The sequence below is a fragment of the Erythrolamprus reginae genome, chromosome 1 (assembly GCF_031021105.1).
Source record: "Erythrolamprus reginae isolate rEryReg1 chromosome 1, rEryReg1.hap1, whole genome shotgun sequence".
In the NCBI taxonomy this organism is placed as follows: domain Eukaryota; kingdom Metazoa; phylum Chordata; class Lepidosauria; order Squamata; family Dipsadidae; genus Erythrolamprus; species Erythrolamprus reginae.
Genome location: NC_091950.1, coordinates 346359733 through 346378169, shown reverse-complemented (window position 1 = coordinate 346378169; position 18437 = coordinate 346359733). Strand labels below are relative to the sequence as shown.

Genomic DNA, 18437 nt, shown 5'->3' with positions numbered 1-18437 from the left:
CAACCTTGATTTGAGAGTTATTACATTGGCGACGAGGAAACTGACCCTCCGTGTGCTATCATGGCTACTCCATCGGTAGTCCAGCCACCTGAATTCTTTGACCCAGAAAGAATGACCTGGTATTGTCTTAGAGAATGATCACTTACTCTTATTGGGGTAGATGATTTCTTTAGATATTTTCCAACTTTTTTCCAGAAACATTTTTCAAGACTGTGAAATCAGACTGGAATGTGAGATAATTATATATTGATCTAATGTGTACTAAGGGACGTGATGGCTCAGCGGCTAAGACACTGAGCTTGTCGATCAGAAAGGTCAGCAGCTAGGTACTTCAAATCCCTAGCGCCACGTAATAAAGTGAGCTCCTGCTACTTGTGCCAGCTTCTGCCAACCTAACAGTTCAAAAACCCGTAAAAAATGCAAGTAGAAAAACAGGGACCACTATAGTGGGAAGGTAACAGCGTTCTGTGTGCCCTTGGCATTTAGTCATGCCGGCTACATGACCATGGAGATGTCTTCAGACAGCACTGGCTCTTCAGCTTTGAAACAGAGATGAACACTGCCCCCTAGAGTCGGGAAGGACTAACACATTTGTGTGAGGGGAACCTTTACCTTTACCTAGTAAACGCTGCCTCAAAATACTATCAATTTTGAAATCTTTATAGAACAGACTATAATATTGGGTCTACATTAACATTATGTTGATGAGCCCCATTGGGTGGCATAGAAGTCAAATTAAATAAATATGTACAAAAATTAACAGAGGGAGACTGAGAGGCATTTGAATGTAGTCAGTACTTAGGATTTAGAACTGTGGACACCAACATTTGACAGCAAAGTCACAATCTAAGTAAGAATACACTAGACACTTGAGAGCTTTTTATTTTTAAAGGGAATTGTTCACATTCCTGGGAAATGTGAATGTCACATTCTGAGGTTATACTGCAGTGCCTTCTGCACATCTAGGGGTATGGTCAGTGGTGGGCTATGAGCCAAAACGCTAAATTGTGCTCGCCGCCACGGCTCGTAAGTTCTTGTGGGGCCAGTGTGATTTTGCTGCTGCACCCGTGGAGGAAGTAAAATCACGCACAGAGCCGCAGGTCAGCCTGTGTTTCAGCATGTGTGAAAGCAAAAAAACCTTGCCGAAACACGGGCACACCTGCGGTTCCATGTGCAATTTTGCTTCCTCCACAGATGCAGCAGCAAAATTGCGCTGGTCCCACAAGAACTTACGAGCCACGTTGGCGAGCGCTATTTAGCCTTCCGGCTCATAGCCCACCGCTGGATATGTTGCTTAAAAGATGCCTTCCCCAGCCCTCCAGGACTTTTATGCTGACTATAGAAAGCTAGCCAGATACTTTATTATCAGGATTATCACTACCAATTAAAGGGACTATTAGAAAAGCACTGTACTTCTGCAGACAGAATATAGTGACAATTCCTAAAATCTAATTGCATCACTGCAATTGCATCAGTTGAGAATAAAACCCACCTACAACCATACTATCAATTTATTCTTTAAAGTAGCATTTCAATCTTGTTATATCTATATAACAGAAATAATTTGTTTGTTTTGGAAATTATATACACCATAGTATACTATATATAATTATATATATAATTTGTGTTTGTGTGTGTGGGCGTGTTTGCATAATATAGCATATAATAAAACAGGACATTTCAAATATGCCACACCAATTCATTTTTGCTTCTTTATAATGCTGTTAAGAATCCTAGTTTAATAATGGTACCTCACAGGTGACAATCCTTACATGCTAGAAATGTCAATAAGGTGTATATGTTCTTCATAACCTAGATGGCAAGCTAATTCTTGAAACTCCTCAGTCAGATGAACCAAACCAAGATCCAGATTAAATTCTGCAGGAAATTCCAAAATCCAATACCTGAAATTGTTAACACAAGAATTAGTTGGATATCAGCCAATGTATTAACAGAATTCACAACTAATTCAATTATCTCAACTGGGTAAATTGTCTGAGCATGGACCCCTTTACATCACTGTGTGGTCTCCCAACCACAATGTTTGCTTATTAAATAGAAGTATAAGTGGATTTGATTCTGGAACCTTCCATCATGGCTATTCGGAATCATTTGCACTTTAATTTAGCTCCAATAGTTTCAATTTAAATTCCCTTCCCTTAAGCCTTGAAAACTATAAAAGTACATTTCTAGTTAAATTTAAAATTCTATTTACCTCATAAAGTAACAGATTTTTAAGCGGATTTCACTGCAGTTTCCTCCATTGGCATTTCTATATGTAAATTAGTTAAAGAGATTTTTTTAAAAATTCCTTTGTTTTTTTATTTGCTTAAACAGAGCATTTTTATTAAGCTACTACATTTTGCATTTTGATTAAACTACTACAGTTGCATAGTTTAATTGTAATTGAATCTTAACATTTCTTTTATGCATCTCTCCTTAAATATAATACCCATACAATATTAGAAAGGTAGGATGTAAATATGTTTGACTAAAGAAGTTCAGTGCATTATTACATTATCACAAAGGTTATAATAGAAAATTAAAGTTATATTCAATGTAATACAATATGAATAGGGATAGAGTACCACAGTACAATACTAAGAGTTATATATTTCTATGTATTTCATAAGATATACGTAACTTATACAAGTTATGGTGCTTCAGAGGATGACAGCTTAATTTTCCACCATCATTTTGAAGAAACTGGACACAATCTCAGGCTATTCATTGCTTAAAACAAAAAATCTACAATACATTGTTTAATAATCTGCTGCAGTTTAGCACCTGCTTTGTAGTGCTCTTTATTTATTTCAACAAATAGGAAAGCCTGTAGAAGTTCACTGAAGTTCAAGAAGAGATGAAGTTTTATACCATGTGCAATTGTGTCATCTCTGTTTCACAAGAATTAACATTTGATATTTTTGTTTTTCAGTAATATAGAAGGGCTTTTAATGAAATTTATAGTTGACTTGAAATGCCAGCTGCCTGCAAAATTGAAGACTGCAACCACAAGTACATTTAGAGTTCATTTATCTTCCTACAAATACAAATAATTGTTTTTAGATTTTAATTGTGCTTGTCAAACAACTTCGCTATCATCATCTAGTTCTACCTTGAAAGTATTTTAGATAAACTGATTTTTATAATCATCACCATAACTCTCTGAAAGGATATTGAGAAAGAAGTTTATTTGCCAGTTCTGTGGATGACAGATACCATCGATGCATTAAAAGAAAAGTTCTCGGTAGATTATTGCCATTCAGCTCCCCTTTGTCATCTGTTAAAAAAACCCAGATACATTGAAAACAGAACAGTGAATATGACTGAATAAGAAAAGGCATCCAAATGTTAAATTCCTGTACAAATATTGCTAAATAGAAAAATAAAAAATAAAAATAAAATTTTATGTTGTGAAATGAAAGGAATTTATCAGGAAAAACCCATTCATTTGGCATACAGTATTAGAGTAAAATATGGATATACTAGTTAGGTCTCTATCATACATTTCCCCAATCTGGTATTTACAAGATGTTTGAACTTCAATTTCCTTAAACATCTATTCCAATGTATGGTCAGATGCTATCAAGTTGGCAAAATTATTTTACAGATATTGCCCTAGTGCGATAGCACCTATATCAGTAACACTTATACTGGTACAGCCCCATAATGCTTTACAGCACTTTCTGATAGTTTACAACATCAGCATATTGCCCCCAATAATGTGGGTTCTCATTCTACTGAACTTGGAAAGATGGAAGGGTATATCAACCTTGAGCCCCATCAGGGTTGAACTCCAGGTTGTGGGTAGAGTTTGCCTGCAGCACTGTATTTTAACCCCTACATCACCTGGGCCATTTTGTCCTACATTCCAGCCTATTTATGTACTATTTCTTAAAACTGGGTGATGAACTAGATACATCAGTACAATCTCTGCATAAGAAACTGACTTGAAGTTATGATTAATATAGTTTTTACCTAGTGTGCTTGGCTGATTAACTACATTATGTATACTTCAAGAATGCCCAACTTAGCCATTGTCTTTTATTACCATAACCTTTTCCCATGGCAACCAAAATACAGACCAAATTTTCACATATGATTGTATTTAGCCAGGCAGAAGTAGCACCTTCTACTAATTTTAATTTTGGTATTGCAATGGAATGCTTTAATTTGGCCAGCTTCAAATATTTCATAATCTCTACTTATGGGGAAAGTTCTAACAACTTTGAAACTAACAACCTGGCGCAGCAGGTAGAGTGCTGTAGTACAGGCCACTGAAGCTGACTGTGGATCTGCAGGTCAGCGGTTCAAATCTCATCACCGGCTCAAGGTTGACTCAGCCTTCCAACCTTCCGAGGTGGGTAAAATGACCCGGATTGTGGTGGCAATATGCTGGCTGTGTTAAAAAGTGCTATTGCTAACATGTTGTAAGCGCCCTGAGTCTAAGGAGAAGGGCAGCATAAAAGTTGAATAAATAAAATAAATAAGATAAAATATAACTATACTAAATCAATTAGTCCAAATACTATGAATCCAAGCCATTATGAATGCAATAATAGGCAACAAGTAGGGTTTGTACACAGCATACAGTAAATTACTGGTAAGAGGAAAGTACAGTTAAAATATATATTTAAGATTTGTACCAAACATTTTAATGCAGGCATTTAATAGTTCATCCAGTGTTGCAGCTTTCCCAAGTCCGTTGGACTCCATTGTCCTTTGATCCTTGTCGAAAAAAATGACCGCACTTTCACCACAACAACGAAAAGCAGGAAGGCCCCCATTCAATAACTGTAAGTTGCATTCTCAGTGACACTTCAAAAAACTGTGGAAAGATGATGAGAAAGGAGATTTTTACACCAGAGTTTATAATTCAGTTCATCTTTGCAGAAAGTTAACAGAACTGTCCAGAACTTTGGATTTGATTCCAAAAAGATGTTGCAGAGCACATGGCAGTTTAAATGCGAGTCATATATCTATGTCCAAGTAGCAGTGTCTTTTCTTGTTGCTATCCCATGAGCCGAGGATAAGATGCAGCTGTTTTAAAGAGTAATGGACAGCTGTTATGTTTATTTTCCTAGCACTTTGGGGAAATTGTTATTACTAGGTACAAAACAGTTGGGTTTGCAATATATAAACAAGCTAACAATGAATGCTTGTACGTATTGTACTACTATAGCTTTAAGAGGTAGTGTTGCAAATTGCCATAAGAGGGAGCTAGAAAGCATTATTCTCTCTCTGCTCTCTCTGTTCTTTCTGCTGATTCACTGTGACTGATCTAGTAATCTCTGTGTGTCCAATGGTAGTTTAATGTATTTGTAAGCTATAATGTATGTCTGATATGTAAGACAAAATAAGGCTTGTAATACTATTATTGTATTGAGAGATATTGACTGTTTAACTTGACTGTGCTATTTCTAAAAATAAACATGATTTTATACACTTTAATGTATCTGTCTTGTATGACTGAATAATTACTCATATCTCCTGGATATCTGCTAGAATCCCATGTTAATAACTCAAAGGTTAATAACTCAAAGGTTTCGCACACTCCCTATCAGGAATTAAAGCTGAACACTGCATAGTTGCATCTCAAAAACAGTTTATGCAGAGCTTTCATAACAGACAAGTGAGAATAGGTTGGGCAACAACTGCAAAAGAAGGCAGCTCTGCGTTCCTGATGGTTTGTCACAACTTTACAATGATCATTACCCACAACTGTTAATAAAAGTACAACAAATGTTATTTATCTTAATTCTAAGCTGCTTTATAAATATAGTTTGACTCAGCAAGATATAACTGTTGTAAATAAATAATAATTGTTCCTCCAGTTTATTCAGACAAAGAAATCGCTGAAATACAAGTACTAACAAGGAAAAAAAATATTCTGCTGACTCTAAATTTAAAACACAAATAGTCAATTTAGGTTTGAGAGTGCAACCACTGTATTTGTTGATCTGAAATATTTATATTCTATTTAAAAATGTTGGCAAACAGTTTAATCATTATGAAGAGAAATCGAGTGAAGTATTGTAAATAATAACAAATCCAGCAGTAGGTGAAATAAAACATCAGATATGAATAAGGCACACTAGCAGGGGTGGGTTACTGCCCGGATTTTGGGGGGGGGATGCAGAGGGGTAGCGAAAATGAAGCTCCAGCCCAGAGCACCCAATTTGCACTGAAAGATGTTGAAAGTAAATGCAGGACGTCCTGCATAAGTCACACTCAGTGTGGTATTAAAACTTGTGCTAGCCCTTCACTGCACATTGGCAATAGCACTTAGAGACTTATATACTGTTTTAAGAGCTTTTTTCCAGTGGTTTACAGAGTCAGCATATTACTCCCAACAGTCTGGGTCCTCATTTTATAGACCTCAGAAGGATGGAAAACTGAATCAACCTTGAGCCGCTCAGGATCAAACTCCTGGCAGTCAGCAGAGTTAGCTGCAATATTGCATTCTAAGGACTACACCACTGTGACTCTTATAACTGTTGTATAACTCGTATAACTGTTGTATTTGCCAAGCCCACTTTTGCTATTAAAATCTCAGAATCTCTTTAAGAAAAGGAATTGGTAGGCCAAAAGCACATATCAGTAAAAACAGCAAAAAACAAACGAACACTAAGATAACCATGTCTATGAAGAATAGAGCTATTAAATTGATATAGGTTTATTTTTTCAATTCAGTCAGGATTGTTCATCAGAGAAACCAAGTCCCGCTCCCAAAAGAGGTTATGATAGGAAACAGGTATCAAGCTACATTGATCAACTCTGTGCTATATTTAGTGCCTAATTAGAGATTTCAATAAATGACATTAAACTTAATTTCTTTACCAATTTTGAGGGACTATTCACCATGGACTTTGTTCTTTCATTATAGAGTGGTCTCATAAAGGCACCAGTATATGATGATATTAGTATTTCCTTAGCACAATTATGCTTTTTCCATTAGTGAGACTTAAATAAATGAAGACTCTGTTCTACAAATTTGTATTTGGTTGTTATTTGTATCTAGTGTTGGGCGAACCGAACCCGCACAATTAATTTTTATGAAAAAGGACGCCGCAGTGCTGCGGCGCTGCGGGTCCGTACCAAATTTTGTGGCGTTCGGCATGCCGGACCCAAACCTGATTTTTTTTAAAAAAATTGTGCTTCAGTTCGGCGTTCATGCCGAACACCACGAAGGCCACCACCCGGCTGTCCTCTGCTGAGAAGAGGAGGAGGAGCCGGGCAGCGGTGGCGGTGGAGGAAGGCAAACACCGGGGAGCTGTTGGCCAGTTGGGAGGCACAAAAGGAGCTGGGGAATCCCATGAAGAGATTCCAGGGGCAGAGCTTTGACGTCACGTATACGGGCAGGTTGCTAAGGACGCCAAGGTGATTACTTCCTGGATTCCAATAAATAAAATAAAATAAATAAATAAATAAATAAATAAATTTATTTATTTTTATGAAAAAGGACGCCGCAGCACTGCTGCAAGCAAAGGGAAGTCTTTTCACATAAAAATAATTTTTAAAATTTTTACGTGAAAGGACCTGCCTTTGCTTGCGGCGCCGCTGTGGCGTCCTTTTTCATAAAAATAAAAATAAATAAAAATAAAAAATCCGTTAAAATAAAAAATGATGGGATTCTGGGGGCGGAACTTTGGTGCCATGAACCGTTCGGGTTCGGGTTCGGGTTCAGGTTCGGCTGAACTTTGCATGAAGTTCATCCGAACCTGCCGAACCCGAACACCGTTGGGTTCGCCCATCACTATTTGTATCTGCTTAATATGCCAGTTCTGGAAAACTCATGCAGTATATTACAGGGCAATGATGGCGAACCTTTTTTAGCTTGGGTACCAAAAGAGTTTGTGTGCGTGCGATAGCGTGCACATGAATGCCCACACCCATAATGCAATGCTCTCTCCCCACTCAGGTACACAACTCCCCATGCTACCCCCACACGCATGCACATAGGCCTTACTGAAGCTTCCAGATTTCCGGTAGGCTCATTGGGCTGTTTTTTTGCCATCTCCAGGGTTCAGGAGACTTTCCTGAAATCTGGGGAGAGCGAAAATGGCCAAAAAGAAGGCCGAAAATCAGCTGGAGGTGACATAGGGTAACACCTTGCGTGCCCTCAGATATGAGTCCGCATGCCACCTGTGGCACCTGTTATAGGATCTCTCCTCATTTTATCCACACAGCCACAGTCTTCCAGTGAATTCCATGAGTGATAAGGAAAACAATTCTGGGTCTTCTCAGACCAAGTTCAACTTTTAACTATTGCAATCCATGTAATAGCCATAGATTACCATCCTCAGTCAAGCACCTTCCCAGTCACCATAGCCATGTAGAGTGCACTGTAATTCAACATGTTTTTAATGTAATTAGAAGGGAAAGATTACTGTTGCAGATAAGGTTCATTGGCAATACACCTGATTGTCATCATGCAAAATCAGAATTTAATTCACTTTACAATACAAACAAGGCTCTCTTCGACTCAGATATTTGAAGAGATAAGCACAACTTATTTCCTGCACCAATTTCAAGCAACTATATAACCTAAATAGGAGCGTTTACTTTTTCTTCTATCGAAGATGCTTTTTAGAATTTCTACAAGTTTCATAAGCCAGGCCAAGGTTAAAGACACTGCCTCTCAAAAGAAAAGCTGGCAACTTCACAACCAGTAAAATTTAGGATGAGACTGAGCATCTGAACATCAGAATTTTGAAATTTTGGGCTATATTATGAAGTCACAAATCCTTGTGCATGCTGAGACTTTCTTGGAGGCATAACCTGTACTCAACAGCTTTTATTTATTGGATTTATATGCCGCTCTCTCCGAAGACTCGGGGCGGCTAACAGCAATCATAAAACAGTGTATAATAGTAATCCAATACTAAAAACAAATTAAAAACCCCTTAGTATAAAAACCCAAACATACATAAAATGCATAAAATTGTAAAGGCCTAGGGGGAAAAGGAATCTTAATTCCCCCATGCCTGACGGCAGAGGTGGGTTTTAAGTAGCTAACGAAAGGCAAGGAGGGTGGGGGCAATTCTAATCTCTGGGGGTAGTTGGTTCCAGAGGGCCGGGGCCGCCACAGAGAAGGCTCTTCCCCTGGGTCCCGCCAAGTGGCATTGTTTAGTTGACGGGACCCGGAGAAGACCCACTCTGTGGGACCTGACTGGTCGCTGGGATTCTGTATATTAAATGCAGGGGTGGGTTCCTCCCAGTTCGGCCTGGATCTCCCAAACCAGTAGCAACCGGCTGGTGACATCACTAAACTGGATTGGCTGGTGCCAGTCCATGGGCGCCACCATTTTTTTGGTGATTTTTTTTACTGTTTTGAAGGTTTTTTCTCTTCTGCTGTTGTAAAAGGGCCCTCCCACCCATCCCCAGTTTTAAACTGACCATTATTCCTTTGCCCAAAGCACAGATTTAATTTAATTTATTAAATTTATAAGCCGCCAAACTCCTTTCAGACTCTGGTCGGGGTACAACAATAACACAATATAAAAACAGTTAAAACCCCTGAAATAAAAACAGTCATTCAACAAGCATTCATTCTTCTTGGCTGGAGCTGGTTGGTTTTACTCGACGGCTCCAAAGCTGTCAGCCGAGCCTGTTTTCATAGCTTTCCGGAAGACTAGGAGGATGGGGGAGATGTGAGTCTCTGGGGGTAGTTGGTTACACAGAGCTGGAGCTCCCATGTGGCCCCGCCAACTGGCATTGTTTGGCCAATGGGGCCTGGAGAAGGCCGACCCTGTGGACACTAGTCGGTCGCAGGGAGGTATATGGCAGAAGACGGTCCCATAAATAGTCTGGCCCTTTGCCATGTAGGGCTTTATAGGTGATAAATGTTGTTCAGTTGCATTTCGGGCTGATTCCAGCTACTGAGCATGCACAGAAGACAAATTGCATTAAAAAAATGTGTGTATGCGGAACATATTGCGTAAAATATTGCGATGCGAACCGGTGGTGAAGGGAAGTGGAACCCACCCCTGGTTCAATGCTGTGCTTGCATTCTGTAGCTAAGAACAGTGTTTTCCAACCTTGGCCACTTGAAGATAATTGGACTTCAACTCCCAGAATTCCCCAGCCAGCGAATGCTGGCTGGGGAATTCTGGAAGTTGAAGTCCAGATATCTAGTGGAAAGAGAACACTAGAAACAAAATACTACCAGGGAGGTCAAATAAAAGTGAAGGTATGGTCTTTCTAAGCCAGTGTTTCCCAACCTTGGCAACTTGAAGATATCTGGACTTCAACTCCCAGAATTCCCCAGCCAGAGTTGAAGTCCAAATATCTTCAAGTTGCCAAGGTTGGGAAACACTGGCTTAGAAAGACCATACCTTCACTTTTATTTGACCTCCCTGGTAGTATTTTGTTTCTAGTGTTCTCTTTCCACTAAAATTCACCTGTCCATTTACAGCAATTACATTAACACCTTCCATGTGAATGGAAAATCCATTAATTTGCCTGGGAACTCCTAAATGTGATTTCACACATTCCTGACCCCTGCTGCTACCTGTTGTTCACACAGGTCTCTCTCATAGAATTCCACGTCAAATAACTCGCAGGGTTACTAAAGAGAGTGTACTATATGCTTTAAAAATACACAATTTCACTGGCATGATCAGAAAAAAAATAAGAAGTCCATAAAAGAGGCCTATGGGTTTTTTTTGTTAAAGACAAATATCTTCTCCTGCATCTTGTGTTTCAACTCTCATTGGCCAAAAAGAGAGAGATCAATGATCAGAGTACTAACTTTGAATTAGAAATTTTTAAAAACCCATTGTTTTTTTCTGGGAAAATCTAATAAATTCCGTTCCTTATTTTCCTTCCATAATAGTTTAGAAGTAGACTATCTGGTACTGAATATTCTTTTTTCCCTCCAAATCGTAACAAAATCTTGGGGGGAAAGTTGTAGATGTGAAAGATTTGCTTTGGGCATCTCTTTAGCAAAAAGGATTGTAAAATGTATGACTGCTTTTCTGTTCCCTTTAAAAGTAATCTGGATTAAGATCCTGGTACAAGAAGGGAAGATTAATTTTTTTTTCATTTCCCCCAATTTACTAGTGAAAACTATTCACTTGAAGTATCTTTTTATGTATACACCTGTTTCCCCTAATCCAGGCAATCAGTACTTCTGAGGGCCAATTTTCATCACAAAAGGAAGAAAAAACCCTCATCTAAAGGAAGGATAACCCTAATTCAGGGTTGAGCAGGAAGAAAGTTCTAAAATTTAAAGTTTAAAGACATAGAATGCTAGCTGTGTTGCTACTAGTGCAATAGAACAAAGAAACATTAGCAGCTGAAAACAAGAAAAAGTCAAGCAATTTTTAAAAGGTTTTGAATTAATGCAGGAAAATTGTGAGACTTTATCACGTATCTCATGGATAGAAACCCAATGCAATCAGGTTTTCATACAACATTGGAAATTCCCACACATAAAAGCAAGCACTGGCATTTAAATGATGGGCAATATAATTCCCCCAATTAACTGGGAGATCTGGATTACTTATTTTATTTGTATCCAGTCTTTATTATTTTTTTTTATAAATAACCCAACACAGTAAAGATACCCAGCACACCTTCCTGCTCCAATTTTCCCCACAGCAACAATCCTCTGGGGCAGGGGTAGGCAAAGTTTGCTCTTCTATGACATGTGGACTTCAACTCCCAGAATTCCTGAGCTAGCATGATTGGCTCAGGAATTCTGGGAATTGAAGTCCACAAGTCATAGAAGAGCAAACTTTGCCTACCCCTGCTCTGGGGTGATTTCAATTGAGAGATAACAACATGCCTAAGGCCACCCAAGTGGCTTTCGTGGCTAAGGCCAGATCAGAACTCCTAGTCTCTTGCTTTTAAGTTGGTGCCTAAACCACTAGTCCAAACTACACCTATCAATCTTAGCTAATTATAAATAATCATAACTTTGAATTCCTTTAGGTTGCCATGACTTCAGTTGTAAAATCAACCCAAATATTATTCCTGTTCTTCCCTTTTCCTGCGTGACATTTCATGCTTTACTTTCACTTTTGCATTCCTGAAATAGTAGTCCAATCAAAATTATCAATCTGGGCAAAGACTAGAAATCATCGGAGCCCTCTATGGCATGCAGCATCATCATGACTACACAAATTTAAAGGCCTTTGCATGAACTCTTCTGCTATGTGTCAAAAAAGATTAAGATTTGTTTTAAAGCAAAAATGTAGGCACGGAGACAAGTTGAAATGCCACTTGTGATCTTAAAACACAGAGAAAACCTATCACAGGTAGGAATTAAAGTTGCTGGATTAAATGGAAGTAATCCTGGTAGGCTTCAATTAGTTTCTGCTCTCGTAATTTCACACTACTAACCAGAGCATACAAAACTTTCACCAGACCAATCCTTGAATACAGCTCATCTGTCTGGAACCCACACCGCATTTCGGACATAAACACTCTAGAAAATGTCCAGAGATACTTTACTAGAAGAGCCTTCCACTCTTCCACTCGCAGCAGAATACCCTATGCAACTAGATTTACAATATTAGGTTTAGAAAGCTTAGAACCACATTGCCGTAAACACGACTTAAGCATAGCCCATAAAATCATCTGCTACAACGTTCTTCCTGTCAACGACTACTTCAGCTTCAACCACAACAACACACGAACACACAACAGATACAAACTTAAAGTAAACCGCTCTAAACTCGACTGCAGGAAATACAATTTTAATAACCAATCAGTTGATGCGTGGAACTCATTACCTGACTCTGTAGTATCATCACCTAACTCCCAAAACTTTACCCTTAGACTATCCACAGTTGACCTCTCTTGATTCCTAAGAGGTCATAAGGGGTGTGCATAAGTGCACCAGAGTTCCTTCCGTCCCGTCTTAATGTTTCTATTTTACTAGTATCATGTATATAAATATTGTTATATCATTGTATACCACCAATATCTACTTGATAAAACAAACAAATAAATAGAAATAAATAAATAAATAAATAAGGGTGGCCTATTTGTCACATCTCCTTCAACTGATCGTTTCAGCCCCTATAATTCCACTCCAAGGGCAACCTCGAATTGTTTCATCCAGCTAAAACAGTGTTTCCCAACCTTGGCAACTTGAAGATATCTGGACTTCAACTCCCAGAATTCCCCAGCCAGCAAATGCTGGCTGGGGGATTCTGGGAGTTGAAGTCCAGATATCTTCAAGTTGTCAAGGTTGGGAAACACTGAGCTAAAAAATAGAAGTCCACCCAGGGAGCATCCTATTTCTCACCATGGCCAATCAGAGGCTCCTAGAAGCTGACAGCCCCAAAGACCATCCACTTTCCTCCTCCCCTCAGACTTGAAAGTAATTTATGCATGTAGCAAGACAACAGAGTTCTTATCAAGAACCTCAGCAAATTCCAACAGCTAGTAGCAATTAAGGGACTCCCTGTTCTGCCGCAAGTCGTTCTCGTCCGGCAATCCCAAATAACATTGCAGACTGGAATAACATTTTTGGAAGTCTTGTCTGGCACCGTGACACATGATAGCATGCAGGTCTGCTGCCTTTTTATTAGCCCAAAGTTGGCAAATGTGTCTTCCCCAGATAAGCCGCCACTGAGAAGTGCTGATCTTTCTCCTCAATTTGCCACGAGAACAGCCTCGGTGTTATACAAGGCGCTTGGCTTCGTGAGCTTCTTCGTGACATCGTGAGGAAATGAAAGCCGGCACCCCATAAACGGGACTGCATTCGTGTACAGTACCTTGTTTTGTGGGAGGAAGAATTATACAACGCGGCGACGCTACTACAACAACAGCAGCGGCGGCGGCTGCAGCAGCTGTGAGTCTTCGCTCTTTAAAGACAACAGCAGCCCCCAGTTCTAAACCGCACATTGGAAGCCGAGCCGAACACCCTTGAAAAGCAATTACCCGGCAGTTTGAGCCAGCTTTATTTCTTTTTTTCTTCCACGGAAGCAGAATAAGCCAGGTCTGAATATATATTAATTAGTTAAAAGACAGTTGCTCTCCTATATCTCCTATACCTTTCTTCTATTCCTATATCTCTTCTTCTATTCTTTCATTGATATGTTCTATTACTATATCCTCTTTTCTATTCTTTCTTAGATATATTTTACTATGAGTATCTCCTCTATAACCTTCATCATGTATTTTACTATGTGTGTGTGTGTGTGTGTGTGTGTGTGTATGTATGTATGTATGTATGTATATATATATATATATATATATATATATATATATATATATATATATATATATATATATATATATATACTGTATATACCCACTAAAACCCTCATTGTGTATTGGACAAAATAAATAAATAAAAATAAATAAATAAATAAATAAATAAAAGTTTGTGGGACTATATTTACGAGATAGCAAGCTAGAGTTTGACTTTTGCAAGAGAAAAAGAACTATTCCTGGCTTTAAAAAAATACACATTCCCGACCCAAGGACAACAGGGAAAAATCACTTACTGTACTCAGTTTTGCAGAGGTACTCAATACAAACATCTCCCTTCTTTGTCCAGCTGCCAAGTGTGAAAGCAAAAATGAGCAGCTGTTTCCTTCAAGCTGGGGCTGTGTCTCTTACTTAACTTAGTCACATGCACCCTTTGATAAATCTCTTGGCTGTGCCAAGAGGTCAGACTCCCAACAATCACTCTTCTACCCCCCCACCCCCATTAAACAACAAACCACTTTCTTTTCTTGACACCAATCCTGGCAAAAACCCACGTGAGCAGAACCTGTGTTACAACTCAAAATTATAATTTCAACTCAGCCTTTACAAATCACAGACGTTAAATGTAAAAAAGGTAAGCCTCCTTATCTAAAGGTAGGACCCACTAGGATAGAAAATGCTAATTTTTAAAAAAACATTGCATTATAGCTTAAACTGCACATTTTGCTTTTCTATCTGGTATTACAGTAATCCTGCATGATTGATTCAGATTTTAGCAAGATATTACTAATTACATGAGCTCTGACTTTTTTGGGGGGGGGGCACGATTCCTTTAATCAAGGTTCCTTTCATGGCCCAAGGAACACCTTTGTTATAATACATTTTAGTTTAGTTTGTTTTTAATAACTAAAATTAAAATATGTTGTCATTTAGCACAAAATTTATATAGAAACATAGAAGTCTGACGGCAGAAAAAGACCTCATGGTCCATCTAGTCTGCCCTTATACTATTTTCTGTATTTTATCTTAGGATGGATATATGTTTATCCCAGACATGTTTAAATTCAGTTACTGTGGATTTATCTACCACGTCTGCTGGAAGTTTGTTCCAAGGATCTACTACTCTTTCAGTAAAATAATATTTTCTCATGTTGTTTTTGATCTTTCCCCCAACTAACTTCAGATTGTGTCCCCTTGTTCTTGTGTTCACTTTCCTATTAAAAACATTTCCCTCCTGGACCTTATTTAACCCTTTAACATATTTAAATGTTTCGATCATGTCCCCCCTTTTCCTTCTGTCCTCCAGACTATACAGATTGAGTTCATTAAGTCTTTCCTGATACGTTTTATGCTTAAGACCTTCCACCATTCTTGTAGCCCATCTTTGGACCCGTTCAATTTTGTCAATATATTTAAATACACTTAAAAAAAACCCCCTAGCCTCCCACAATTCCTCCAAAGTTTCTACCCTAGCAAAACACAAATTTGGGACTAACCCATTTTTGGTGACCTTACTGTCGATCTCTTTCCTGGCAGGAGATTTTAAAAACTTCCTTTTTAAAGTTAGTGTGGTAGCTTAGCTGTAAAAATGCTCCCTCCTCTGAAATGACCATTCTTCAGTTCCCTGAGGCAGAGAAATTGGGCTCTTGTAGGATTTTATATAGTTGTCCACTTGGACTGGAATTTTAAAATGAGCACTTTTAATTCTGGGTGGTGTGCTTTAGGTATTCATTGAAATATTATTTTTTTCATTATTACTGGAACACTTGTTTTTGCATGTATGATATAGTAAGAGGTCTTATCCTTTCAACTCTGTCTTAAAAAGAAAGTGGAGTCTGGGGGAAAAAACCCAGTTAATTCCACTGATTCAATTCATAGATTAAATGGCAGGTGATTAATTAAGTAAATATTCATAAATCCTATGAGGATTAAAAAGGTTTCCCCACCCACCCACTGGTTAGAGAAACCATAAAAAAGGAGAACAAAATAGCATCTGATATTATATTGTATTATATTTTAATTTGAGCTATGTAAATTGAAATCTGTAAGGTGTGAAAAACAATAAAAAAATTATACCCCCCCCCCCAAAAAAGAAAGGAGATCAAAATGAAAGAAAGAATGATGGCAATGAGTTGTAGTTGTTGTTTGCAGATGATTGCACTTCCAAATGAAAAACAACTACAATCTCTGATTCAGGCTTTATGTGACAATTTTGTACATTTTCTTATGGAAGGTCATGGGCAATCAGCTATAAGGGATGCTAGAGTAGTGTTTCCCAACCTTGGCAACTTGAAGGTATCTGAACTTCAACTCCCAGAATTCCCCAGCCAGCATTCGCTGGCTGTGGAATTCTGGGAATTGAAGTCCAAATATCTTCAAGTTGCCAAGGTTGGGAAACACTGTGCTAGAGGAAGTGAGTTATCTGGATTCACTTCATTTAGGCCTCAGACCTGGTCATGGGGTAGAAATAACACTGGTTGCTCTGGTACATGACCTTTATTGGGATTTAGATCAGGGAATGCAGCAAGAGTGAAATGCTCCCAGTTCTGGTGTGCCTGCCAGTGGTCGGAGTGCAATGGCAGGCGAGGCTTTACCCATCCGCTTGGATGCCACCATTTGGGTTATTTTACCCTCTGAACATGCGCAAAGCATTCTGCACATGCGTAGAGACTAAAATAACCAAAATGGCGGTGTCTGGGTGGTTGGGTGAAGTCTCGCGCTGCCGTCGCTACTGGCTTTCCGACCCCTGGCAGGCGCACCCAAACAAGGAGCATTTCACCTCTGGAATGTAGCCTTTATAGTCCTTTTGTTTTTTATTTTTTTTAAAAAAATAATTTTAATTAAAATACACTGTTCCCTCAATTTTCACGGGGGATGCGTTCCAAGACCACCCGCGAAAGTCGAATTTCTGCAAAGTAGAGATGCGGAAGTAAATACACTATTTTTGGCTATGGACAGTATCACAAGCCATCCCTTAAGACTTTAAACCCCTAAATTACCATTTCCCATTCCCATTTACTCACCATTATTACTAGTACTCACCATTGAATAAGACACTTAGTAATCCAGATATTTATAAACATAATTATTTATTAACAATAATTATTATTTTTGTTATTTATTTGCAAAAATTATTAGTTTGGCGATAACATATGATGTCATCGTGTGGGAAAAACCATGGTATAGAAAAAAACCTGCGAAGTATTTTTTAATTAATATTTTTTTGAAAAACCGTGGTATAGGCTATTCGCGAAGTTCGAACTCGCGAAAATCAAGGGAACACTGTACATACTTTAAAAATGGAACATATAAACACTTAAGGCAAACAATTATACATACACACATGGAACAACAACAACAACAAAAGAATATTCAGTTAAATAATTTTTAGCCTTCATACCCCTTTTAGATTTCTCAATGGCGTTCAGTACTATCGACTGTGATATCCTACTATATGATATAAGAGACAGAATTATTATTGGCCAGTAAATAATACGGCTTTCTTGTTGTTTCTTCTCCTTCTGCCCTTCACTTAGGCACATATGGATGAAATGTTCAGTTTTTATTAAAACTAATATATCATGGTACAGAAAGAGATAAAATATTGGAAGCTCTATTCTACCCCAGCTATTTAGATGGATAGATAGATAGATGGATAGATAGATAGATAGATTTGATTTGAATGTTGCCCTTCTCCGAAAACTCGGTGCAGCTATTGGGTAGCTACTGATATAGATAAGGATGGCGCACCAGTAGCAAAAGTTGGGGTGCGTGTGCAGCTTCGCCTGGGCATGCGTGTGTGCATGCGTCCCAGCGTGTTCTTGTTTCTGAGCAGGCACAGGAAGCAAAATCTTGCAAGGGGACATGAATGCAAGATTTCAGTGATTTTTTGCTTCCGCGCATGCACGGAAGCAAAAAAATCACCGAAATCTCACTCGCATGTCCCCTCAAGAAATTTTGCTTTCTGCGCATGCATAGAAGCAAAAACACACTGGGACAGACATGCACATGAAGGAGAAGCGAAGCTGCACGCGCAGCACACTGGTAGTGGCAGGAATGGGAATCCGCCCCGGGTTGCAACTCACCCTCCACATATCTTTCTGCCTTAACCACTATACTGTATTCTCTTTGGAAGCCAGCCAAATCTCTCCCGCCTATAGCCTCCAAGCCGAGTCCCATTAGAAGATAGAAGTATGTAGGGTTGCCATGTCTGAGCTACAACAATCCAAGGAACATCATGTGACAGCTAAGGGTTTCAGAACACCTGA

At 38.7% G+C, this 18437-nt stretch overlaps 1 protein-coding gene and 1 long non-coding RNA gene across 4 annotated transcripts in view; one reads left to right on the top strand and one right to left on the bottom strand.

The window, feature by feature from the left end:
• Nucleotides 1-14713, bottom strand: part of RASGRP3 (RAS guanyl releasing protein 3) — a 54220-nt gene extending 39507 nt beyond the window's left edge. Inside the window, exons 1-5 of one of the 3 annotated variants that reach the window (XM_070734144.1) lie at nt 14466-14713; nt 4647-4828; nt 3178-3280; nt 2216-2278; nt 1773-1904 (exon numbers count right to left, since the gene is read on the bottom strand). In XM_070734144.1, the coding sequence (XP_070590245.1) occupies nt 1773-1904; nt 2216-2278; nt 3178-3280; nt 4647-4716 (368 nt within the window). In that variant the 5' untranslated portion in view covers nt 4717-4828; nt 14466-14713. Of the gene's footprint in view, nt 1-1772; nt 1905-2215; nt 2279-3177; nt 3281-4646; nt 4829-13730; nt 13891-14465 lie in introns of those variants that run through there. The other 2 variants (XM_070734145.1, XM_070734146.1) reach the window with 2 other exon arrangements.
• LOC139157415 (uncharacterized) overlaps nt 13857-18437 on the top strand; it is a 42925-nt gene continuing 38344 nt past the window's right edge. Inside the window, exon 1 of the long non-coding RNA XR_011557479.1 lies at nt 13857-13954. This is a non-coding gene — a long non-coding RNA (uncharacterized lncRNA). The remainder of the gene's footprint in view (nt 13955-18437) is intronic.